General features: G+C 42.9%; 1 protein-coding gene across 1 annotated transcript in view; it reads right to left on the reverse strand.

Moving 5' to 3' along the window:
- Positions 1-27,934, reverse strand: part of LOC124141472 (afadin-like) — an 82,600-nt gene that overhangs the window by 13,139 nt on the left and 41,527 nt on the right. Inside the window, exons 4-17 of the mRNA XM_048402408.1 lie at positions 17,417-17,705; positions 8,671-8,828; positions 6,557-6,671; positions 6,023-6,184; positions 5,326-5,414; positions 4,722-4,922; positions 4,268-4,446; positions 4,005-4,087; positions 3,448-3,653; positions 2,923-3,160; positions 2,034-2,326; positions 856-1,198; positions 653-735; positions 66-200 (exon numbers count right to left, since the gene is read on the reverse strand). Coding sequence (XP_048258365.1) covers positions 66-200; positions 653-735; positions 856-1,198; positions 2,034-2,326; positions 2,923-3,160; positions 3,448-3,653; positions 4,005-4,087; positions 4,268-4,446; positions 4,722-4,922; positions 5,326-5,414; positions 6,023-6,184; positions 6,557-6,671; positions 8,671-8,828; positions 17,417-17,705 — 2,574 coding nt within the window. The remainder of the gene's footprint in view (positions 1-65; positions 201-652; positions 736-855; positions 1,199-2,033; positions 2,327-2,922; positions 3,161-3,447; positions 3,654-4,004; positions 4,088-4,267; positions 4,447-4,721; positions 4,923-5,325; positions 5,415-6,022; positions 6,185-6,556; positions 6,672-8,670; positions 8,829-17,416; positions 17,706-27,934) is intronic.

Consider the following 27,934-nt stretch of genomic DNA (forward strand, 5'->3'; position numbering starts at 1 on the left):
ATAATTTGTATCTATTTATTTATTTATTTAATTTGAAATTTACAACATTCTCATGTTTTACTTACCATGGCAGCAACAATGCTGAGTCCCATACTGCCGTTGACCTTCTTGAAGATGACCACCATGACCTCTGGTTGTCGGGGTAGATTGTTGGGGGGCTGGACACTCTGGGGTGGTGGTGGACCTTTTGGAGGGGTGTTCTGAATATAATCAATAACACATCTATAGGCTTGGTCTTAATGACATTTGCAGTAAAAGATGATAGAAACATCCTTCTGAATGAACATGAAGACAAAAGACCAACAATCAAAGCTTGCTTTGACACATTTGGTCTGTAAAGTTTCATTCTAACTGACTTTTATGTGCTTCATAAAATCCACTACTCGATATATCAGCAGAACCATTATTGGCACCATGGTATAATGTTTGCATCATGGTCGTATATTGCCACCCTGACAGAATACTGGTACCATGGTCATATAGTGGCACCAAGGTTGATTATTGGCAACATGGTTGAACATTGTTACCATGGTTGAATATTGGCACCATTGTTAAATATTTGAATAATGGAAACTCTCCTTATTAACAAGATTTCTCTGCAGTTAAATGTCATTGCTCTCCAAAGATGACAGACTTCTTGCACTATCCATACCTCCAAGCTTCTCCCTCCTCCGTCTCCCATGTAGATAGTCCAGCTGCCACTAGACCCATTGTTCGGGACAATCTGGCAAATACCTGAAACAAAATAACAAAGGATTAACTTTTAACATCATCTTACACTTAGACCACATACATTAGTCTTGGCAGACATTAAACAGACAGCCATAGGGCTTATCCTAAATGACAGACACACACCTGCAGCAGTCATGGGTTTGATGAACTCCGGCAGCCCAGTGGGGACCCCCCTGATGGTGTCACAGGAGTAGCCATCCTCTGGGAGCAGGAAGGGAAGATGCAGATCCTGATCCTCCTCCAGCCGAACTTCCCGGCCGTCTGTCCGTGTCAGCTCGTCCGCCATGTTCTTGCCGATGGTCACCACCTTCTCGATGAATCCCCGTGTGACAGGCGGCTCCCTGGGTTCTGGGATGTATCTCACCAGAAGCGTGTGGAGCTGGAGTGAGTTCAACTTGAAGCAGGTGGAGCTGATGTTGGTGATGTCGTCACCGGACACCTTCGGCGTCTGCAGCAGGTGTGCAGCCTGTGGGCAGAAGGGAGGACGTTACAAAGCAACTCTTCTAACACTGGCTACATCAGCTTTGATGCAAGTGAATCAACAAACTCAGGGCTTCAGGAGGCAGATAACAACATAGTTACAGTACCTTACAGGGATTCCAAACTGAAAGACTCACATTGCCCAAATATCCTTAATGCGGGAAAATGATGAGGTTATATCAGTGTGAGTGAGTGAGTGAGTGAGTGAGTGAGTGAGTGAGTGAGTGAGTGAGTGAGTGAGTGAGTGAGTGAGTGAGTGAGTTGGGTTTAACGCTGCTTTAAACAGTATTCCAGTCATATCCCAGCATGTCAGCTTAACGTGGGAGGAAAACCCGAGGTGAAGCACGTCTCAGACTTTTACCCCATTGGAGAAACCCACGAGAATGGGTATGGTGCTGACTAACCTAGAAACAGCATCAATGCGAACCCCACATTTCATTACAGACAGAAACCAGAAGATATCAGCATTGTTCTATTCAATAGTGAGTGAGTGAGTGAGTTGGGTTTAACGCCGCTTTTAACACTATTCCAGTTATATCGCGGCGTGTCAGCTTAATGTGGGAGGAAAGCCTGAAGTGATGCAGGTCTCAGACGATTACCACTTCGGTGAAACCCACGAGCACGGGTATGGTGTTGACAAACCTAGAAACATAATCGGGGCGAACCGGGATTCGAACCCACAATCATAGGTTTCTGGCGTGCCCAAGGGACGCAACTCTGCACAGCGAATTGCAGCGCCTTAGACGACTGGGCCACCCGTGTCCCCATTCTATTCAATAAAAAAGAAAGCGTCTGTCTGTCATAAGTAGGGTGGTAGTCACCTGTATTATGCGACACAGATGACAGTCGGCAGCCAGCTCCAGACCCTGCTTCTCTGCCCACGCCTCGATGCGTCCAAGTCTCCGCTTGAGTCGGATTCCCCACGACCTTGTGTACAGCTGCAGCTGTGGTTCTGTCACCAGGATGTTGAACAGCCACATGTTGATGAAGTGGAACAGCTGAGAGAACAGCTGGATGGTGAGAGCAGCGTTGACCCTGCAACGTCGCAGTAACGTCATGGCTGCCGACAGTGTGTTGAGGACATCGGTCAGGCTGGGCTTGGCATACTGGGTATCTGTGGAGGGAGACACCAAACAGCTCTCAGATAACTGCCACAAAACAGGAATTATGTACACCGAACAAAAACGTTAGGGATCATAACTATATTGAGGGATGTTTTTTTATGAAATTCTGTGCTCAGTCTTCACTACAATAAATATTTTAAAAAATATCAAACAAATTGTTTTGATGTTCTGTATATAATTCAGTGGGTTCTTCTGCATTCTTCACATTCATACCATCAACTTGTTATTCACATTCACTATAATGAAATGTTCGCAATAACCAAGTATTCACATATCAATTAAACTATTCGCTATACATGACTATCAACTACATCCAACTATACACAATAACAAATTGTTCACTCTAACCAACAATTTCCTATTTTGTCAGAAATTAAAAATCTGCCAAATCTGACTTCACAATGTGACTGTACATGATTCCTAAACCAATTTGTAATGACACCTATCAGTCTAGCTGCTCAATATTCAAAATGAAATCTTATTATCATGAATCGCGAAATATTTTGCTTAGGAACAGTCACATGGAACTTCAGTCTCCCAAGCAGCTCCTCAGCATCGCTCTCTATGCAAGTCACATGACACCCACCTTTCCTCTCCTCCTCGTCTTCTAAGTCACTTGCATCCAGGAATGCGGGCATGACGCGCTGCAAGTCCACCTGCAGACATCGCACCAGGTGCTGGAATGCCATCTGCACGGCCTCTGCAAGCAGCTCCTGGGCGTCGTGGCTGAAAGGCTGGACATCATGGTCTTGTTTGAAGAAATGCAGGACCTCAGAGGCATTGGCCATCCAGAACGCCAGAGCTGTAGGGTCGTTGTGGTGTTCCTGAAATATACAAGTCATTTTAGTTCTAGATGTAATTCATAATTGCTAATGCATTAATTTGTTCATAGAGAGACATATTTTTATTTTTATAATTTGTGCCAACTAAATATGTAATAAAACTACTGAATTTATTTTTTAAAAAACAAAAAATATTTCCTTTCTTTGATTTTATATAACACTTACTGTTCAAGATTATCAAATCAATACCTCTTGGATGCAAAATATAACAGTACTTCACCCTAGTGCACTTAATGTTTACTTCTGTTCAATCAAATATGTCTGCTAACCTGTATGGCTTTCTGTACCATCCGGGCAATCCTGTTAACATAGTCAGCTAGTCTCTGGACCCGCTGCTGTGGCGCCAACTGGGGGAATATGTGTGGGGACAAGCAGTGCCGAATACCCAAGTAGAGTGTGTATGTTGGTGCCAGTTTGAACTGAACACTCCGGCTGTTTACGGATAAAATCACATCTCGCAGCATGCTACTTTCATCTGAAAGAGGGAAACAAAGTAGAATTATCACATATAATCTCAAAATGCCAACAAACCAAATCTGTATTAAAATGAGTTAAATTAGTAACACTAAAGTCAACTTCATGATTAAAGGGAGACTACTATTCCAATAACATGAGTTATCTCCCTTGCGTAGTGAGTTTGGTTTTACTCTGCTTTTAGCAACATTCCAGCAATATCACAGCAGGGAACACCAGAAAATGGACTTCACACATTGTACCCATGTGGGGAATCGAACCCGGGTCTTTGGCGTGACGAGCAAACGCTTTAACCCATCTCCCTTAAAGCGCATGAGGTAATTGAAGAAAAAGAGTTTGTGTGACATTTTACCATTATTTCTGAATTCTAATGATGCTGGAAGTTGATCTCCAGGATCAATGTCAGGAGGGCCTTGATGCAAATCTGGTGCTGACCTGAAATATGAAACAAAGAAGAGTCACATATGGCACTTGGAATGAATATTGGAAGTCTGGTTTAACAGAACAGCAACTCACGACAAAGACAAAAAAAAACATGACCTAAACTATAACAAAAAAACCTCCATATTAAGCCCACACAAAATCTAAATTTGCCCACAAATATGCGTCACTGACCTCCTGTGCATCTCCCATTCTTGGTGTGGCGTGTGTCCAGGACTGCGCGGAGATGACCCATTGCCCGGCATCGTCTCCACATGACCATCCAGGTCAAAGTTGGTCTCCTGAGGTCGTTCATTAAACTGGGGGTGGGGCTGCTTCTGCATACTTCTGTCATGTCCGCCCGGTCGCCGGGGCTGTTGAAACAGATGACAATATTCTCATATAAATACTGTAATCAAATTTAGCAATGTTCAGAGTCTTGTTACACAAATAAATCATTATGTGAAGACATTCATAATCCCATACTTTAACCTAGACTTATGACAATTGTAGCGCTAAGATCACTTTGTACAAGAAGGCTCTGGTCAGAAATCAAAGAGTAGCCTTCAAAGGTTGATTTTTCTGACGTAGCTACCTGTTATGTCACCAAATGCAATATATAACAGTAGAACATTCTGCAAAACCTCACCTCATCAAATCTTGGGTCACAGAAACGAAATACGAAAGCTTTCCCAAACTGAACGGACATGCCATCTTTCAACATGGTCGTCTCGTAGATGCGCTGATGCTCTACGTAGGTTTCTGCATCCCTGCTGGTGGGGGTCACTGTGACGATGCCCTCTGTGTGGGCGATCACGCAGTGGCGGGGTTTGATGTCGTTCCCCAGCAGCTGCCACCACAACCAAGCAGAAGATATTCATCAGTCAAATTCATTTAAAAAAAGTTGGAGGGATATATGTAAAAAACGGTGTGCATATCGCTTAATAAGTTTTAACTCTATAAATGCAAAAACATATTGGAGTCAATTCTTAGAAAGAAATAAATCAACAATAATAACTGAACTGACTGCTAATTTAATCATTTAAACCTTGATTTAATACACAAGCCCCACCCATTCTATTATCAGCCTGTAAACTAACTAGTCAGGATCAGACAATCCAATGACAATATTGTGAGCAACTATCCACCCCATCAGGGCATGATGACAGGCAATCAACCAGGTCACCGAGCCTGACCAGTCATACCATTAAGTTGCCTCTTACGACCAGTGATGGAGTGTGTGAGTGACCTACCTGTAGGTACTGGCTGCTATTGGACACAGATCTCTCACTGCCAACTTCCGTTACATTCAGAGGCAGGAGATGGCGTTTGGTCTTACCACCTGCACGTGTAATGAACTTAGTTAGGAATTGTTTTCATGAAATGTATTGTCACACCACCATTCTTACAATTTTGGACAAAATCTGAAGACCAAGTGATAAAAGACAAATTAGTCTTACAAGATGAGAGTCATAAACACTGTGCAGTATTTAGATGCCCTTGACATCATATGCATTCATTGAGCAATACATGTTCATACAAAGAGGTTCACCATATGTTTAGGAGTTGCCTCCCTTTGAACACAGAAGACATCAGAGTCACCAAAGTTACATTATCAATGCAAAACTGGCAGTCTATGATTCTCCATGCATCAGGGCTAGGAAGTGAGTGAGTTGTGTTTAACGCCGCTTTGAACAGTATTCCGGTTATATCACAGCGTGTCAGCTTAATGTGGGAGGAAAACCCAAAGTGACACAGGTAACTTTGGTGAAACCCACAAGCACAGACACAGTGCTAACAAACATAGAAACATTTTCAGGGCGAACCAGGATTTGAACCCGCGATCATAGATTCCTGGTATGCCCAAAGGACGCAACACTGCATTAGCAAATTGCGGCACCGTAGACAACTGGGCCACCCGTGCCCCCAACAGTATGTAAAGTGGCCAACCTCTAGGATCCATCTCAAGCAGGAAAGGGAGATCATCTGCATTGATGTTCTTGGTATCTTGTGAATATCGAAGGTCGTTGTGGGACAGAGCTTTCTGGGGTCTCTTCATGGCTGGTTGACTGCCGTCATCTGTTCCCCGTCGTAGTTGGAATATGACTTGACCTGTAATCAAAAATATGGTTAAATATTTCAACACTTTATTGCTATAAATAAGTGATTGTTGTCATACAGGAATACTTGTCAGCAAACTTTTCATCATCACCAACGGTCAATTTCATTTGAAGAATGAAATATACATACAGACATCAAAGGAGTTTTTCTGTTCTTTTTTTCCTATCAGACATAATAAACTGCATACGACTCATTGAACAACTGTAACCAAAGTCATTAACTCTAACCAGCGCAGTATACAATTCAACTGTCACCAGTTAATGAGGCATACCAATATTGGCACCAGGTTGTGTCGTACTGGATTAAGTAACCTTGTTATCATTTTAGCTCAGTCCCAGTCCAACCACATTCACAGGAACTCACCTCTGCTTTTGGGGAATTGTGCGAATATCAGGAGTGGACACTCGTCTTCCCCCAGAATCCGCTCCTCCCCTATCTGTCCCCCGTGGTACTCCACTCTTCCAGGCGGCAGCACCATCTATGACAAGGAGAACCATGTAATGTACATTACTTTCTCACCTAGTAAAATGAAGTATTTCTTTGGTAAGACAATGTGGCGTCACATTCCATATCCATGTCATTTCTATTATACAATCTCCTCAATGGACAAATTCACATGATAGTGAGCAACAACAACCACAACAATAATAGTCTCCATTGAAGACAGGATGCCCAAAATTTGAGAATATGTAGCAAAGGGATGCAACTTTGGAAAAAATTCATGGTACCAATTTGTTAAACTTAATTTTGATGAGTATCTCATAGATAAGCTTTTCATTTATATAACTTCAGTAACACTTGTCACTACTGGAGATACTATGCAGTTAGTAAAATACCATGGATCAAGGGCCGTAACTCTGCAAAAAATGAATTAGACACCAATTTTCGAACTCTTTGAGATCATGACTAATAACATCAGTATGAAAAATTTCATTTCTCAACTTAAATAGTTTTTGAGAAAATGGGTCCTGTATCCCCACCCCATTTCTTGCAGAGGAATAGTTAAGGTCCATTTCTAATGTGTGAGATTCCATTCACCGAGTGAATGCTCATAACACTACATTCAACATGGTTTGCCTGTACCAATGTCCTGTATTCTGCTCCACATTTCCTGTACTTTCACTGCAGTATCAAGTGGGTCAGAGTGCGCAGATCAGCAAAATAAACTTTTTATTCTCATATTTGTGTTGTTTGAGTGTATTTCAAAAGTACATTTTTATTATTTTTCAGGAGAATTGGTTTCCGTATTTTTGTAAACCTTTCATAAATCCTTCATGAATATCTGGAGGCTTCAAACTGTTCATGGAAGTCTTTTTCATTATAACTTTTCGTTTTTGCATTTACATTAAACACCAATAGTAACTGGTCCAGGGACAATAATAATCGACTTTAAATATCTTTTTAATTATTTTTTTTGAAAGTTCACAAAAAAGGGCCTTGTAGTAAAATCAAATTGCAATTAATTCTTTTGTTCGTCATCTGACTCCAAATATCAGTCCTACCCCTCAGAAAACAACATCACATGGTATTTTTTGCTGACTTTAAGGTAGCATATAATGGTCTTACCACAGGAAATGCAGTAGAGCTTTTCTCTGCACTTACAGAACCCCAAACAATTTCATGGTATTTGTTTAATGTGGCCAATCACTCCAGCTGCCGCCATGTGCCACTAATGCCTAGCATTTGTAGTGTGTCCGTCCAGTCAGGCCGAGCTGGCCACCAGCACAACACTGACCACATGCGGGACCTTTAGACAACCTCTGGACCTGTGTATACTGCTGGTCAGGACAGCTGAATAAATCACTCCAGACACTCATGAACATACACATATTGCACAGGCAAAAGAGATGCACTGTTTTGGGCACGCAAGGCAGAAACCTTGACAACCTGAATAATCCTTTTTGTTTTGGAAGGATACAAACTGGATGACAAGGGAAGCTCTTGAGTGTTGTTCTTACCTGAGGTTATTCATCACACAGGTGTTTCAGTTTAAATCTTTACTGTGTGATATAACAGTCGTGTTCTCATCCAGCATAACATTGGCATCAGAGCATGGGGCATTGTTGTTGAGGCAAGACTCAAAGGAAGGGGTCAGACCCAATTAACAGGGATTTAAGTTCTTGCTTTTGAACAATGCTGATTTTGAATAACAAACACACGCATTACATACTGAATGAAGTTGAGAAATCATCCCATAACTGGGATGTGCAGGGTTCTCATCCAACAAAATATACTTTTCTGGGTCTTCACAATAACAGCTTCAATTGCAGAGGTGCTATTTAAACCCTGTCCGGAATATGTGGATAAAATAGGTATAATTTTCAGTAATTTTTCTTTTTTTCTCTGTAATGACTCTAGCAATACTCTCAATGTTAGTTTGTCAGTTTCTGGTTTTGCATTTCAATGGGTAAGATTTTGTGGAAAGTGTTTTTTTAATCCTTCATTGAACTTTTTAAATGTTGACTAACTGTACCCACCTGAGCCAGACAGTATCTGGAGGGATCCTCCTTCTCAATGCCATATTTCTGCATTGCCTCTCGGATGACGGAGTTGGTGCGGTCCGACGTGGACAGTAGCAACGTCTTGTACGGAACATCAGGGCAGATAGCTTGGCCATAGATCTTTAGAATTCCACCTGGCACACAAGGACGGTATATACATTCAGATTTTACAGACAATCAGTGAGGTAAATTCAATCACTTGGGGAGTCCAAAATATTCCCAACACTGTCAGCAATATTACAGTTGCTACATAATGGCATGCTGGACAACACAAACCAGTGGTTAATCAAATAAATACAATCCACAGCAAGGCCACACGTTGTAGCCACCAAATCCCTGTTTTAGATGTGTCTGAACACACCCATTTATAACTACTGGGAACATATTTGGTTTTGTAAACAATAGCCTTGCTCCAAGTCTCTATTGAATGATAATGGTCCACAGTAATTCTGTCCTTATGATAAGCAAGTCTATACAAGCTGACAGTCTAAGGACACCGGTCATTAATAGTGACAACTTGTTCTTTTCATTCCTATAATCCAGGAATTATGTTTCTAAGTAACAATCTTTGTCTTACAGACATGTGCAAGTCTACGTAATCCTGACAGGGTTAAGATGCTTCAATACAGACCAAAACAAATTCTCACACAAATTTATCATGTGTATTATTTGATCTCCATCACAATATTTAGGGTCCAATTAAATACAAATCAATTTGAATTGTTCCTCTGATCTGGTCCTGTGGAGCATCTGCAAGAGACGTGAGTCCTCAGATAAAGCTAAGTACCGCAAAGTGTTTAATTGGGCACTTGTGGACCACACAGTATCTGAAGCACCAACACCTGGGAATGACCATTCTGCCCCGGGATCAAGAGGGTCTTCCTTGTTATCTTTCATAATGGCCCAGGACCAACCAGCCAGCCAAACCATGTCTGCCTGTTGGCCGTCTTAACCCATGGATGACAACATGTGTGTATACAGGGGTGGCAAGGTAGCCTATGGTCTTCATCTCAGCCTCCAAACAGATGACCATGGTTCAGTTTACAAATGGTCACCTTTTTTTAAAAAAATGAGCCTATCTGTTTTGATCTCAGAGTGAGTGAGTTTGGTTTAACGCCTCTTTGAACAGTACTCCTATACTATCATGGCGTGTCCCCGTGATGTCGGAGGAAAACCTGAAGTGATGAAGTGATATATTACCATGAAACCAACTATTTTTGAATCTGGAAACATAATTGGGTTGAACCAGGAATCGAACCCACCATAATAAATTTCTGGAGTGCCCAAGGGAAGCAACTGTGCACAGTGAATTGTTGCGCCTTAACACGACTGGGCCATGTGTGATCCAAACGATATTTTTTTTCAGTACATATTAAAAAATTATATTTAATCCCTTGAATAGATCCCCTTAACAAGACAAAGACAAACTCATTTCGACACCATAAAATGTAGCGCTAAGGTAGCTCATATGACTGAAGCAAAGGCGATAATAAACAGTACATTTTTTCAAGTAATACCTAAAAAAAATACTTCCTTTTAAGGTCTCATCACATCAAAACTTCTCAATGTAAAAATAATCCTGAATCATATTGAGAAAGAACACTTGTCGATTTCTCTTCCCAAATCCTTGTTACCAAAACACTAATTAACCTTGACCCTGTATGTCATGAGTCAGCCATGGGGTTAACGACATTCAACATCACCTCTACCCTGCTGATGGTGGCTGAGGGAAGTTCCCCTAGTTCCCTCTATTCACCCCCTGACCTGTGTAAGATGACACCGCAGCAACACTGACTGCGTCCTCTACACAACTCTGTCTCATGTCTCCTCATGATATATAGAAATGTTTATATACTGTGAAGGAACATAATATGTAATATCTCTATATATAATGTAGATTATGTACATCAACCTCTCATGTCTATAATTATATTTGTTTGTTTGTTGTTTAATGCCGCAATCGGCAATATTCCAGCTACTTGACGGAGGTCTGTAAATAATCCGAGTCTGGACCGGACAGTCTAGTGATTAAGATAATAAGCATACTCAGTTGGCATCGATGACACGCATCAACCAAGTCAGCCAGTCTGACAACCCAATCCTGTCAGTTGCCTCTTACGACAAGCATAATCACCTTTTATGGCACATATGGGTTGCTGAAGACCAATTCTAACCCGGATCCATTCAAATAATTTCAACACTACTCCGGATGTTGCCGTTCATATTTATATTATAACTCACTCACTCATTCACACACTGATGGATCTTGTGATCGACGCAAGAATCGTATAAACAAGGGACAAGCACACACCAAGCTCCTGATTAGCTGCTCAATGATTCCAGCTCTGCTTCAAGTCTTTTGATGTGTAATAAACAATGCAGGATCTGCTTTATCTGGACAAAACCCCATTCCACTGATAAACATGATCCACCAGACTCACGGGCCCTGTGATCCCCACTCTCAAGGTGGGCATAAACCCTTGTAATATTATTTTGAACTATCCTCTTCAAAGGACCTTGCAGCCAATTATGCTTCCACCACAGAGGAACAATGTTAACATTAGTTTTGCTATCCCAAGCCACATTTCTGCCCTCTGGCATCAATGGTACAGCCCTGGTATTTATTAAGCCTCATCCCTTTGTCTTGACCAAGTGATGAATCAGCTCCCAGTCCCTCCTGCACTCCAGTCCCAGGATCCCGGCACAACTGGCTGCTATCAGGTTGTTCCCGGTGTGACACAATTAATTGGCGGGGCATCCAGGGAACAATTAGACAAGGTGACAGGGTCTATGGGAGGTCACCCATAATGCAATGTCTGGTATGTGATAGGGACAGAGAAGGGGTAGGGCCGACTGCCATTTTATTTTCCATCTGACTTGATTGGCTATGATCTAGTGCACAAACAAACCTTGTTACATTGGACTTTCAGAAAGCCTCAATGAGAATACATAACTTAGTTATCTACGAAACGTAAACCAGAGTTGAATATGAACTCTTGATAACTCATTCCTCTTGGTCCCCCTGGGCAAATGATATGTTTATTGTTTTTATTTTGATTACCATGGCCATATCAGTGAGTGAGTGAGTATGGTTTTACGCCGCTTTTAGCAATATTTCAGGAATATCACGGCGGGGGACACCAGATCTGGGCTTCACATATTGTACCCATGTCGGGAATCGAACCCGGGTCTTAGGCCATATCACTACAACTACTGAGTGTTTCCACTGCATATATAACATACATTTCTTTTACCTTGGAAATAATTAAAGCATACTCCTTACTAATTCAGGGTTAGCAGAAAATCAGATGATGGCAATGAAGTGAAAAATAGGATTTTCCATGTTTAACAAGTAGCTTAGAACCTGCTCATTCACTTGAAAACATTCCTGTTTTACTTCAAAAGCATATTTCTAAACAATTTAAACTTAATGTCAAATAACAACAGGTTTGACAACTCCCTTTACATAATATCCCTTGCAAATATTGTTTGTAGAAACATTAGCCAACATATTTCTAAATTAAAAAAATGAAATAGCAATGTTTTCAAAGAAAAATCCACTTAACAAAATCAAACTTTGCACTGCACCTCTCCTATTAAAAAGGAAACTGTTACCTAAAATTGAAAAGTATCCATGCCATAGCTTTTAAGTTGAAGGTCCCACAAATGTATAAGTAAAAATATTCTTAGTAAAAAAATGAAATTTTCTAAGAAATTACAAATGTTGATATCAAACTTTGCTCTGCACCTCTCCTATAGGTATAAAAAGTGTTCACAAAGATTGAAAAGAATTTATATAGTAGCTAACAGGTTAAACGTCACACAAACAAATCTCCTTGGAAGGAATTCCTTGTTAAAACTATACCCGCTGTTTTAGGTAGGTGTGTGTCCGAGTAGATATAAGTACAAAATCTGTCAATCATTATGAAGCTTTGGGCCAGAACCGATTGTTTCTGACTACTTTCAACTGTAAACTGAACTCATTCTACGCACTCCACAGCCCAAGCTGCTGCCTGTGGGGGCTATTCTCCCCGCACACACACCCCCCCACCCCCACCCCCACCCCCAAACACACACACACACACACACACCCTGGTGCTACAGAGCCTGGGAAGACACTGCACACTTGAGTCCAGGTCTGTAAGTTCACATGACTCCTCTGCCCCACCAACTACAAGGTACAGAGGGTCTGGGAACGGAACACAGTGTCTTGTCCTGTGGTTGTCTTCAACTCACGCTCCTGTTACTGTTATCTTCGACTAACATTTAGTCCAAGAAATCTTTCTTAAAAATGTATATCTATAAAATAAAAAGTAAAATCCAAATGGAGTACACAACAAACAGCCGAAGAAATCTAGAAATGCCACATCATTCCGGACTTGAGTTTGATTTCTTAATTTATTTATAACTACCGTTATTGAAGAGTTCTGAAAAATTTGAAAACAATTTCAGTAACATCAAAGCTGCTGGTAACAAATGTAATGTCAAGGACGTCACGAAAGTGTTAAGTAAAGGTCAAGACTTGTAGGTCCAGTAAACTTCGTTCATAACGAACACACTTATAACGAACTTACGGATATATGCTGTGCATATATTTGTATTCTATTGTGTAAATAATGTTTAATTAGTCGTATTCAATGTTTAATTAGTCATGTTCATGTTTTGTACCCTGCCCCCTGTGGGTGTATATGTAGAATAAATATTATTCTTCTTCATGCTTATTCCAAACTAAGGTTATAACGAACTAAAATTAGTGATCCATTTGGGTTCATTATAACCGTTGTTTACTGTATGTGTAAAGACTTCCAGAAAAGGCTTTTGTGAAGCAGCCACTTTAGTGTCATCTAGCCAAGATAGGACACGATAGTGTGAGCAGTACCCGAACCCGTCTGGATATGACAGTAGAGAAAACCAGCCAGGTCACAACAGAAAGACTTTGTGAAGATCACGGTTAAAAATGGTCTTCAGGAACCCTTGTCTTAAGAGGATCGATCAGGTGGTCAGGCTACCTGACTAGGTTGATGCATATCATCAAATCCCAGTTGAGTAAATCAAAGCTCATGATGTCAATCACTGGTTTGTCTGGTCCAGACACGATTTACAAACCGCCATGATATTAGATGGAATTATTGGTGAGTGCATCATAAACAACAAATGAAACACTGCTGAAAGTGCCAGATGACCTGTCATTCAAGAAATGACTAGTCAGCAGCTTGAAGCATGGCACACTGAGGACATTCTGCCCAGGTATCCACACAGCCAAAGTGTATTCCATGGGAAGCAAATAAGTGAATAACACAAGACAGACATATTTCTGCCAGTGAAGAGGATGTGATTGTATGTTCGAACCATTACACTGGGTATTCCTTTCCTCCCTGTTGATCACCTGGAGCACAGCCCCCCTGGAATCCAGCCGGTGTAAACTCACATGGTACATGCATGTTTCACAAGCAGGACACAACAGGTAGAAGTCAGGTAGGATTACATGCTTGTCTGCAGGCATCCAACAGGTCCAGTGAATACAACTACATGGAACAAATGGCCATACCATGCACAGGCTGTTAACAAGATGATGTACTGGTATCTGAGCCAGCAAATACATAGTCACAGGGGAGGTTCAGCTGAAGCAGGGTGTGCACGATGTGTTCAGCTGAAGCAGGGTGTGCACGATGTGCTCAGCTGAAGCAGGGTGTGCACGATGTGTTCAGCTGAAGCAGGGTATGCACGATGTGTTCAGCTGAAGCAAGGTGCACGATGTGTTCAGCTGAAGCAAGGTGCACGATGTGTTCAGCTGATGCAAGGTGCACGATGTGTTCAGCTGAAGCAGGGTGTGCACGATGTGTTCAGCTGAAGCATGGTGATGTTTGTGTTCCGCTGAAGCAGGGTGTGCACGATGTGTTCAGCTGAAGCAAGGTGCACGATGTGTTCATCTGAAGCAAGGTGCACGATGTTTTCAGCTGAAGCAGGGTGTGCACGATGTGTTCAGCTGAAGCAGGGTATGCACGATGTGTTCAGCTGAAGCAAGGTGCACGATGTGTTCAGCTGAAGCAAGGTGCACGATGTGTTCAGCTGAAGCAAGGTGCACGATGTGTTCAGCTGAAGCAGGGTGTGCACGATGTGTTCAGCTGAAGCAAGGTGAACGATGTGTTCCACTAAAGCAGGGTGTGCACGATGTGTTCAGCTGAAGCAAGGTGCACGATGTGTTCAGCTGAAGCAAGGTGCACGATGTGTTCAGCTGAAGCAGGGGTGTGCACGATGTGTTCAGCTGAAGCAAGGTGCACGATGTGTTCAGCTGAAGCAAGGTGCACGATGTGTTCAGCTGAAGCAAGGTGCACGATGTGTTCAGCTGAAGCAAGGTGCACGATGTGTTCAGCTGAAGCAAGGTGCACAATGTGTTCAGCTGAAGCAGGGTGTGCACAATGTGTTCAGCTGAAGCAGGGTGTGCACGATGTGTTCAGCTGAAGCAAGGTGCACGATGTGTTCAGCTGAAGCAAGGTGCATGATCTGTTCAGCTAAAATTCATATCATTCATATCAATTAATATTCTCATATCAATGGCAGTTTGCATGGGTACCATTCATAATACCCACTATCAACAAATAATGCCTCCAGAATGCACAAAATCCTGTCATAATTTCCTCATAACGACCATGATAATGGCACTTTGTCCTCTAATGTATTTCACCCCAGACCTCAGTATCTGGTCCAGTCTGTTGGCTCTTTGAAGTGAGTTCTTCACCAGTACCTGCCATCCCTGTGGCCGGCCACACAAACACAGACAACAAACACTGTCTCCACACTCGCAGTGGGATGCAGTGACCAAACAACACTGTGCTGCTAAAATCCACCATTAACAGCACTCAAGGAGCAGAGCAAGCACACAGTCTCTTGCACAGAGCGACATGAAGCAGGGACACATTATTCTTTATTATCATTTTCATATATCAGTTTTTACGAATTGTTTTCTTTCTGCTTTTTACTCTTTACTGTTGCACCAGATTTAACAAGTTGATCAGCATCTACACAATTACATCCTATTAACAGTAATTCAATTTAATACAGTGGGTATCAATGAGTTGAGAAAGATTTATATTTACCGGTAAACCAATGAAAATAAATTGTTCCCTAGTCCTAACTGGTATCCTTTACCATTCAGAGACACCAATTTAGAAAACAATTCGACTACAGACAATACAAATATGGTGAAACACCTCATTTAAAAAATCCTCCAAAACTCACTTGTAAAGAAACCTCAGTAAATTCATTTCTGATAGTCAAATTATCAACATGATCAGGCATCACATGTTAATTATCAAAATTTAATATATATATTCCATATAAACGATAAAAACCACTTTGAAAACTAATTCCCAAGTGTGGGGGTCCTGTCTGCCTAGCCACAAAGCAGCACTAGTGCACGGGGCATGACACATCATTGCATGCAGGGCTTCCAGTTGCCGCTGTAAGCTCTTGATCTATGGCCAAGACATGCCACCTTGCCCTGCGAATACTTTCATACAGTCATGTTAAATTGTTGCAACAACAACTGAATAGGACCAAGTTTTACAAATGCCTCCATGTGAGAATAACTCGAATTACTTTGCTGAGTTGACATTTCGGACATGATTGGGGCATAAAGGGTCCTGTTACCACAGGGCTGTGTGGGACAGGGAACTATGCCGTTTCCAGTTCTCACTGAGATTTAGTGCCCTAGTGGCAGGCTCAAAGGACTGAATATCATGCTTATTGTCATTTTATGAATGTTCTTGAAATGGACTGTAACAAAATTCGGGTGTAACACCTAGCTGTAATACCATTGACAGGTATATTGAGATCTTTATCAAAATCAGCACCTTCTCTAGGGCATCCGGATCTTCATCCAGTAGTAAAGAAGTTCATATCCGTATGTGTCTACTTCGTCATTCGTTAACTACTAAGAAATGCCTATCAAGCAATCTTAATCCAGTATTTATTAAAAACATTTCTGTTTCTCTTGCATCGGTTTTAAATACTCATGTCAATGGTGATGATACATGTTCAAATTGCTGAAGACTTGGATTAGGCACTCGTCAAGAGTCAATATGGCACACACAAACCTCTCTTAAAGACTGAAGACAGCATACTGATAATGTAAACATCAGAGGCTGGCGTATGCTGACACACTAAACCGGCCACATGAGAGCCGAAAACTGTCACCAATCCCTGCCCACACAAAGAAACCATTTTGACCATCCAAGACTCACTGCAACCAACTCACCAACCAAACCAGATTATTTCGCCTTGACACAAGAGTGAGTCAGTGAGTAGGAACAGTTTAGTGCCAAATTTAGCAATGTTCCAGCCATATCACAGCAAGGGGATACGGGAAATGGGCTTCACACAGTGTACCCATGTGGCAATCAAACTCGTCATTAAATATGGGCTGCCCCATCACCCTAGGAGCATTTGTTTGTATTTTAAGCCCAACTTTAAGCCCAGCAATATTCCAGCTAAATGTTAGCAGTCAAATAATCAGGTTTGGACCTCAAACTCTAGTGATTGACATCATAGGCATCAATCTAAGCAATTGGGATACGATGACATGCATCAACAAGGCCAGCGAGCCTGACAACCCGATCTCTTACAAGCATGGGTTGTTGAAGTTCAGTTCTACCCTGGATCATCATAGGGGCGACCTCTGAGTGTGTGAACAGCAGTGAACACTTCCTGAGTTGATTCTCACCTGAGTCACTGGTGCCATCATTCCCCTGCATCTGCTGCAGCTTCTTCTCCAACTTCTGCTGGCGCCGGCGCCGCATGACGGCCTCAGGGTTGGAGATGCTCCTGGTGAAGCTGTTCTCTGGGAGCTCACTGTACAGTCTCTCCGCCACACTGCTGTCATTCTTGTCCAAATTCTCCTTGTTTTTATCTTTCTCTCGTTTCTTCTTTTCTTTCTTCTCTCGTTTGGAAAGTTTCCGTTTGAAGCCCTGGTCAACACCTGCTTTCTCCTGTTCAGGCCAATCTCCTGTGGCCTGGAAATAAGTGCAGAAAACAAACTTTGAAATATAGTCATACGAAACAAAGATGGTCAATAAAAAACGTTTCATCAGATGGTATCTATTTTAACTTAGAATACTTCCTATCAGGGACATAACAAATACAATATATGTCAGCTGAAAAAGAGTCATTCCCAAAATGAGAATCATATTATCATGGTATGCTGTCTTTGTGTCTAGAGTGAGCGAGTGAGTTGGGGTTTAACACTGCTTTGAACAGTATTCCAGTTATCCACAGCATGTCAGCTTAATGTTGAGAATTAAAAGCCCAAAGTGATGCAGGTCTCTTACATTCACCACTTTTGTGAATTTTCCACAAACATGGGTATGGTTCTGACAAAATCAAGGCGAACTTGGATTCGAACCCATAATCATAGGTTCCTGGTATGTCCAAGGGACACAATTCGGCAAAACATCATATATTGTCATAATACTGAAGAATTAATACAAAATTCACAGAAATGTTTTATGAAGTTATGAAGGGCACACAGAAGATAGCTCATCACTTAAATTCACAGCGTTCCTGGCTCTTGGTGTGTAGTAATATCAGGAGAGAAAAAAACAGATAAATTACAAGGGATGATCAACCTAACCACCCAACTGTTCCAGCTGATACATCTCATCATCGTAACAAAGAACAGTGAAGGTTCTGTAAACTAAACCAAAATTCCATATACCATTTCATTTTATACAATCCTTAATCAATAAACATTTTATGCAAACCAACCAGTCATATACATACTCGCTACTACAAAAGTGTTTCCCATCACATCACTTGTTATTCAGGAAGCACTCAGCACTTCCAGCCAGTGTTACAAGTGGAAGTAATAATCCACCAATAGTTATGTAATACATTACCACCTTATCATAAACCACCCCCATCGCACAGCACTTTCTTACCACCAACACAACATTATGATATCTTGACCTCAGCTATCGCCATCAGGATACGTCAATTTCATGAATGGGCATTCATTTCCCTACTCAGGCAGTGATAACGACTCGGGAACAAACTCGTGCCACATGTCCCCGCCAACACCCACCGCACATGGACAAGGCAGACAAATGCTTCGACTCAGAAAATAAATAATCTTAGAAACCAGCAACTACATATGAATTGAAAAGGAGTCCCAAACCTGAGGGAAATGTGGACTTCTTTATTTAGGGCTATAGAATTTAGTGAATGAGTAGCGTTTAATGCAGCTTTTTAAGCAATATTCCAGCAATATCACAATGATGTACACCAGAAATGGGCTTCACACATTGTATCCATGTTGGGAATCGAACCCTGGTCTTTTCGGCTTGACGAACAAATAGGGAGAAAAGATCCCTCAGTCTTTGGCGTGATGAGCGAACACATTAACCACTAGGCTACAACACTGCTCCCTAAAGCATTAGAGTGAGTGAGTGAGTGAGTGAGTGAGTGAGTGAGTGTTTTACGCTGCTTTTAGCAATAGTCCAGCAATATCACGGCAAGGAAAATCAGAATTTGGCTTCACACATTGTACCAATGTGGGGAATCAAATCCAGGTTTTTGGTGTGACACTTTAACCACAAGGATGTAACCCCACTGCTACCTATGGGCAATCCCACTGCTCCCCATAGCCTACCCCACTGCTCCCTGTAGCCTGCCCCACTGCTCCCCATAGCCTACCCCACTGCTCCCTGTAGCCTACCCCACTGCTCCCCATAGACTACCCCACTGCTCCCCATAGCCTACCCCACTGCTCCCTATGGGCTAGCCCACTGCTCCACATAGCCTACCCCACTGCTCCCTGTAGCCTACCCCACTTCTCCCTGTAGCCTACCCCACTGCTCCCTACAGGCTACCCCACTGCTCCCTACAGGCTACCCCACTGCTCCCTATAGCCTACCCCACTGCTCCCTATAGGTTACCCCACTGCTTCCTATAGGCTACCCCACTGCTCCCTACAGGCTACCCCACTGCTCCCTATAGCCTACCCCACTGCTCCCTATATGCTACCCCACTGCTCCCTATAGGCTACCCCACTGCTCCCTGTAGGCTACCCCACTGCTCCCTGTAGGCTACCCCACTGCTCCCTATAGCCTACCCCACTGCTCCCCATAGACTACCCCACAGCTCCCTACAGGCTACCCAACTGCTCCCTGTAGGCTACCCCACTGCTCCCTGTAGGCTACCCCACTGCTCCCTATAGCCTACCCCACTGCTCCCCATAGACTACCCCACAGCTCCCTACAGGCTACCCAACTGCTCCCTGTAGGCTACCCCACTGCTCCCTGTAGGCTACCCCACTGCTCCCCATAGCCTACCCCACTGCTTCCCATAGCCTACCCCACTGCTCCCCATAGACTACCCCACTGCTCCCTATGGGCTACCCCACTGCTCCACATAGCCTACCCCACTGCTCCCTGTAGCCTACCCCACTGCTCCCCATAACCTACCCCACTGCTCCCTGTAGGCTACCCCACTGCTCCCTGTAGCCTACCCCACTGCTCCCTGTAGCCTACCCCACTGCTCCCCATAGCCTACCCCACTGCTCCCTGTAGCCTACCCCACTGCTCCCTGTAGCCTACCCCACTGCTCCCTGTAGACTACCCCACTGCTCCCTGTAGCCTACCCCACTGCTCCCTACAGGCTACCCCACTGCTCCCTGTAGCCTACCCCACTGCTCCCTACAGGCTACCCCACTGCTCCCTGTAGCCTACCCCACTGCTCCCCATAACCTACCCCACTGCTCCCTGTAGGCTACCCCACTGCTCCCTGTAGCCTACCCAACTGCTCCCCAAAGACTACCCCACTGCTCCCCAAAGACTACCCCACTGCTCCCTATAGACTACCCCACTGCTCCCTATAGACTACCCCACTGCTCCCTACAGGCTACCCCACTGCTCCCCATAGACTACCCCACTGCTCCCTATGGGCTACCCCACTGCTCCCTGTAGCCTACCCCACTGCTCCACATAGACTACCCCACTGCTCCCCATAGACTACCCCACTGCTCCCTATAGGCTACCCCACTGCTCCCTATAGCCTACCCCATTGCTCCCTGTAGGCTACCCCACTGTTCCCCATAGACTACCCCACTGCTCCCTGTAGGCTACCCCACTGCTTCCTGTAGGCTACCCCACTGCTTCCTGTAGCCTACCCCACTGCTCACTACAGGCTACCCCACTGCTCCCTGTAGCTTACCCCACTGCTCCCTGTAAGCTACCCCACTGCTCCCTACAGGCTACCCCACTGCTCCCTGTAGGCTACCCCTCTGCTCCCTGTAGGCTACCCCACAGCTCCCTACAGGCTACCCCACAGCTCCCTACAGGCTACCCAACTGCTCCCTGTAGGCTACCCCACTGCTCCCTACAGGCTACCCCACTACTCCCTGTAGCTTACCCCACTGCTCCCTGTAGGCTACCCCACTGCTCCCTGTAGGCTACCCCACTGCTCCCTGTAGGCTACCCCACTGCTCCCTGTAGGCTACCCCACTGCTCTCGATAGACTACCCCACTGCTCCCTGTAGGCTACCCCACTGCTTCCTGTAGGCTACCCCACTGCTTCCTGTAGCCTACCCCACTGCTCACTACAGGCTACCCCACTGCTCCCTGTAGCTTACCCCACTGCTCCCTGTAGGCTACCCCACTGCTCCCTGTAGGCTACCCCACTGCTCCCTACAGGCTACCCCACTGCTCCCTGTAGGCTACCCCTCTGCTCCCTGTAGGCTACCCCACAGCTCCCTACAGGCTACCCCACAGCTCCCTACAGGCTACCCAACTGCTCCCTGTAGGCTACCCCACTGCTCCCTACAGGCTACCCCACTGCTCCCTATATGCTACCCCACTGCTCCCTATACCCTACCCTACTACTCCCTATACCCTACCCTACTACTCCCTATACCCTACCCTACTACTCCCTATACCCTACCCTACTACTCCCTATATGCTACCCCACTGCTCCCTATACCCTACCCCACTGCTCCCTATAGGCTACCCCACTGCTCCCTATAGGCTACTCTACTGCTCCCTACAGGCTACCCTACAGGCTACCCCACTGCTCCCTACGGGCTACCCCACTGCTCCCTGTAGGCTACCCCACTGCTCCCTGTAGGCTACCCCACTGCTCCCTATAGGCTACCCCACTGCTCCCTATAGCCTACCCCACTGCTCCCTGTAGCATTAAAATAAGGGCTGGTTGAAAGGAAAATACCATGTTCAGGGACTGTGAGGCAGTGAGGCAGACAAATGGACCTGGGTAAACCTCCTGATGCAAGGTTGATACATGTGACCTGCATCCAGCAACAAAGATGGCCTACACTGTCCCACTAATGAAGTCATGCTTGATCAACAAACCAGACCTAATTCAGTCATGTCTTGTAATAAAACCGTCTATCATTAATATATTATGTGCCTGTCCCAAGAAGTTGATTGTTCTGGGAGTTCAACTATGTCTTGTGTTGGTGCTGGACTGTACTGAAACCAGCTCACCTGGATCGGACTCCAGTATGTCGGCACACGCTGCTAATTAACGTAATTGACAACTATACTACCATGCAATGAATGTTAGGAAACTCATAGTATTATGAGGTGCAGGCTCGATGCAGTGTTACAGTGTAGAAATGGACTGAGCTGCATACTGTATTAGATAATGTACCATGGGCCAATGGTAGTATGTCAACTATGCAGACATATTACTTCAAAGATCCTATTACCATATTTAATCAAAATAATTCCCTACATCCTTGTTCACGTAATATGAAATATATAAGACATGGTCATTTCAAGAAGCCTAATCCCTTGTCTGATTCAACATAGTGTTTGATATTCCATCTGGTAAAAACTTGTTAGGGGTTTAGCCACGAGTTGGAAGCCTGAATCTTGTAGAATTCTGACATTGTTGGAATATTCCTAAAGGCGGCATAAAAACACTCACTCACTCACTGATCGTAAAATGTTCACAATCATGTTCACTTTGCGTTAAATAAGTCCAAGTGAATATTACAATTTTACTCACATCAAACATTGATCATGAAATTTCATTCCAGAGCCTCGTTCCTCAAAGGGATGTTAGAGCTACGATTGTCGTTAGTCTATGTTAAAGTATGGTAGTTATGATCATCTTATCGCTAAGATCGCTTTATGGAACAGGGCCCTGGTCACTCAGGACACAGGGACCAACTTTAGTTATACCCACACCCTCAATCCCTTGGCACTTAGCATGTAAAGTTCTTCTTCCAAACAATTTACCAACATGACTATTTTCATAATATTGTACCTTAAAAACAAAATATTGATGTGGAGAAAATTAACATCTTTTCACACAGCTCAGTTGACAATTTCCTGAACCCACCTCGAGGTGACAACAGTCATCAATCAGATATTCACCCCAGGCAAGCTAGGCAGGCCCCACTTTAGCCGAACATGACCTCACACATGATACATACCTACCCTACACCACCCTGCTGCACTGGTGAGGACAGGGAGAATTCCCGTCAAATCCAGGCATTGATAACAAGGGGCATTTTGTCTGAGTTAACAGGGGGCAATTACTTTACACAACAATAACCATAAAAGCCAATGACCCTTCTCTGAGATTTGGGTCTGAAACGGATGCAATTGATGTTGGCCTGAGACCTGATGTCAACACAGTATAGATTTATATAGGTCTAGAGTGGATGTCGTTATTATTAGCTATCATGCCATCGATCGGTATGTGACGACCATCTTCTGTCTGCTAGATGTTTCATGAAGACACATCTATCAGAATAGAAATACCAGTAACAACTCATTACCAGCAGGACTGAGTTTTATAAAGACTTGCAAAAGAATATAAGGAAATGATTATTAGTTTAAATCATAATTTCTAGATTTTATATATAATAAAAACAAGCTATTCCTATAAAAGAATGGCATCCTTAGAGTGTCCACTAATCTAGACTTGCCAATCATAAGAACAGAGTTACTATACATCCATGGACTCATTCAGTACGGCCCTGGGGAAAGCCTACCAGGCAGCCAATAAAGGTAAATACCCATGAACACAGCAACACCCAGTACTGGGGACAAAGTCCCAAAGGGAATCACAAGAGTGAGTGAGTGAGTGAGTGAGTGAGTGAGTGAGTGAGTGAGTGAGTGAGTGAGTGAGTGAGTGAGTGAGTGAGTGAGTGAGTGAGTGAGTGAGTGAGTGAGTGAGTGAGTGAGTGAGTGAGTGAGTGAGTGAGTGAGTGAGTGAGTGAGTGAGTGAGTGAGTGAGTGAGTGAGTGAGTGAGTGAGTGAGTGAGTGAGTGAGTGAGTGAGTGAGTGAGTGAGGTTTTACGCCGCTCTCAGCACTCACACTTCAGGAAACACATTGTAAGAATGGAGGAACTCAAACCTGGACCTTGACCCTGACCAGGAAATGCTGTAACCACTAGCCTGCCCTACCTCCAGGAATCACAACAGAGTTAATAATATCGGCAGTCATTAAACAAGTGGCTGGCTGAAGAAAACCCACACCATTGCAATAAAGTACAAAGAACATAAACACATCCCACCCACCCCACCACCTACCAAAAAACCATGTCAAATGATCACAGCAGGTCATTTACTGTTGCATTTAATAACTTCAGGCGATATAAAAAGCAATTAAATTACAAATTCTGGAAATAAAAAGGTATATCTACTATAATACCCAGAAAGATATCTTGGAAAAATATCCACTACACCATTTGACTGTGGCCTAACTATCCAGAATTTCATATTTCTACCAAACAACTTTCATAATCAGTTGTCGCCACAAACCAGTCTCAATGTCTTCCAGCCAACAAAATAGTATAGCGGAAGAAGCTAAGTGGTGATTACAACATTTTTTTCACACACGAAAAACACTTTCGAGTTTGAGCGTAACTGAGTCAAAGGGTTCTCCTCCTGCAGTGAACAATGTTGGAGGACTTAACAGCCCCCATCAACATTGACTTGCTATGTGGTACATGAGGCTGGCGTTTGATGCCTCATTTGGGGAGATTAGCAGCCAAGCTGAGGACCATACCTCATTTTACCTCCATCACTGAAGGTCAGAGGTGAGATGTGCAGGAGCATCTTATCTTGCAACACAAAAGCTTAAGGCTACAGATTATAGCTCCAGAAGAACAGCTTGTGACGGACTTGGTAATTGGTGTCAATTTGTATAGAACATTAGATGATGACTAACCCTTTGAAGACACTTATTCATTGAGCTGCAAACAGCAAAGATGGTGTCTTGTATGGTCATAATTTTGATTTGATTGAATCTTGCTCATCAAATTAATACCTTCCATAAATTAATCACCTACCTAAAATAACAATTTCCATATTAAAGGAGCATTAACCTGAAATCATACCGGGGATTTAACTAGATCTGCTCGACGGACAATATTCGGCTCCACATCTGCAGCAAATATAAGCAGACATTCCCAAAATGACATTTCCCTATTTATGCTGGTATAGATATAACTAATGGTATGTCATGTTTATAATTATATTTATTCCCATGTTCAGATAGATTGTACCCTGTTCTATTCTGTACAATAAACGTTTGTGATTCTTCCTCATAATAACAAGACCAATATAGAGGAAAAGGTATGACGCTTAGTTTAACATGACTGCACTGAATGATATGTTCAAATTCAATGTTAAAATACTTCTGAACTTCAGGAAATAACCACATTAAAACAAATTACTATTGCCAACAAAATAACATTTTTCCAATTTGCCTGCCATGGGCACCTAGTCTAGAATCCTAGATGAATCCCTGAATAAAAATATGTCTCAATCTAAATTTCTAATTTACTATACTAGCCCGAGATATGAGAAAAAACATTTCTAATACTGATGAAAGCATTCAAAAACCGAGGTGGAACTTGTCATGGAAATTGTATAAAAAAAAGTAGAGTTTGGAACCTAAGTCCATCTTGTTGCCATGGAAACGTAAAAAATAAAAATTTCTTAAATTTCTAAATAGCAAAAGGCACCAGTTCAGCATGTACCTGACAGACCTGCAAAGTTTGATGAAAAAATATTGAACGGTTTATGAGTTATGCTCCGGAAACGAAACGTGACGGACGGACGGACGGACGGACGGACGGAGCCCGTTTCTTTATCTTCCGCCAACTTTGTTAGGCGGGGGATAATTACCCAAACATAGAATATTTTTAATAAATCCTTCCACTCAATTATTCCATCTTTACCTATCTATCCACAAGTGGCTTTGAAATGAAATACCCAGGGCCTATATCTATGTGTGGTTGTGGAATGGTGGCCTTTCTTTCCAACGGTAACTCAAGCCCCGTCATGAGATAACTGCCATTGTTATTGGCCCAAGCTGATTAGCTGGGAAGAGACAAGCATGTACTGCCATTCCTGGAAGGATTGTAGGGGTCAGGCATGAGGAGGGAGGGACATGTTCTGGGGAAGCGAGGGGGGATTGAAGGGGGGCAAGACTTATGTTTTTATCGAGATGCAACAGTGGCAGATCTTGTCCAGCAGTGGAGACTTTGTGGAAGAATGTTCCAGGATATTATTGTATGTGTTTTAGCATTTCTGGAGAATGTTTTATGAAGAATGTCAACAATCCAGAAAGATAAAGTACACATGAAACATGAACACGTTTCATTGAAGCATCATGTCTGTTCCCACGGCAACAGCATTGACATGATGAGCTGAATCTTAATTTAAACTGAACAAACTACATCAGCTTTTTGTTTCCAGCAAGACACAACAGTTTTATTGTCTCAGCATCATGTATGTAACTTCTGTTTCAAATTATTTGATTAAGTTTAAAATATCTCGAGAGATTTACCTCGACCTGCTTAGAAGTTGCCCCAAATCAAAAGTAAATGTCACTTAAATGTCCCAAATTTAAATTAAAACTTTGCCAGTCATGTTATTATAGTAATAACAATGTTTAATCATAGCTTTGCAAATACGACTTTCATTTCACTGACAACAGGACCAATTAACATGAAAAGGCTTCAATGTTTAATGTTTAGCCTTACATTTTTGCATCGAATGAATTATTAGAATACCACTGAATTTAAGGAAACAAGGACTTTAAAAAAAAAAAATTGAAGAAAAGTATTCCCTCCCCATTTGTCTGCCAAGGATACTTTGGAATCGTTGATAAATCCCTGGTAAGTTCACAATGAAACTGAATGAAACCAACACTGACATCATCTGATGAAACCGAGCCTCTGAAACCATGCCGGCATCCAATTGTTCCAGCATCTCATGTACAGATAGTCTTACACATGGTCTCCATGTACACCAAGGTATGCATGGGCTGGGTATATGAGGGAACCAGTGACAGAACTGGCAAGCTGACACAAGAGCACTGTAGGTGTTACCCAATACCTAACATGATAGCCTGCAGTTCAGCACACCATCAGTGTCCAATGGCTTAATATACCTGCTCATGTTACAATGGATACTGATAAATTAGTGATTTAAAATATTTTGTGACAAGATGTTCACTTGAGACTATTCAGTTACATGAAGATGTTGAGCTGGTTGTGTAGACAAACATCTAGTCTCTGAAATGATACTGCAGTAATATGACTTGCCAAACATTATATGGGCTCCATGGGCTGTATTTGATATTTGTATCAGGGTCTGTAAGACAGACTACTGGTTGTGCAGTGCAGATCATTCCTGAACATCACTTCCAGTTCCAAATTCAATCGGTCCCAGTAAAAATTGAAGCTGATTTTAAGTTATTTCAGTGCATCTCGCTGACTTAACGATGCTTCCTGCTGACCTTGACCTCTTCAAGAGGCTAAAAGGTTATCTCCCCATCTGCACTGGTTGTAGGTTCTAGTCTGTGGTTCAGTGGTTTCATTAACTCAACTAATCATGGTCGACGACCTCTAAACAAGATCTCATGACATTCTCTGCAGCAACAAGATTCCAAATTAAGTGCCTTAGCAGGCAAATAGGGAACAAGAATTATTTTTGCGCAAACTTGGGATTTAGTTTTTATTTTCTTAACTTCAGAGGCATAGCAAGATTGCATTCAATACAACAATGCCACTTGTCTTTACTGAACCTGCCATCAGTAAAATGGAAGTCGCAATACAAAGCCATAATTATTAGTAATACCTACATTAACATGATTTGGAAATTTGTACTTCCAATGTGGAATTTGTACTGGCATTTACTGCAGACTTAGGGTTGAATATAGGCCTCAGAGCAAGTTATATAAATGTTGTTCATTGTTGTAAACA

The sequence above is a fragment of the Haliotis rufescens genome, unplaced genomic scaffold (genome assembly GCF_023055435.1).
Source record: "Haliotis rufescens isolate VD_foot unplaced genomic scaffold, xgHalRufe1.0.p SCAF_26, whole genome shotgun sequence".
Taxonomy (NCBI): domain Eukaryota; kingdom Metazoa; phylum Mollusca; class Gastropoda; order Lepetellida; family Haliotidae; genus Haliotis; species Haliotis rufescens.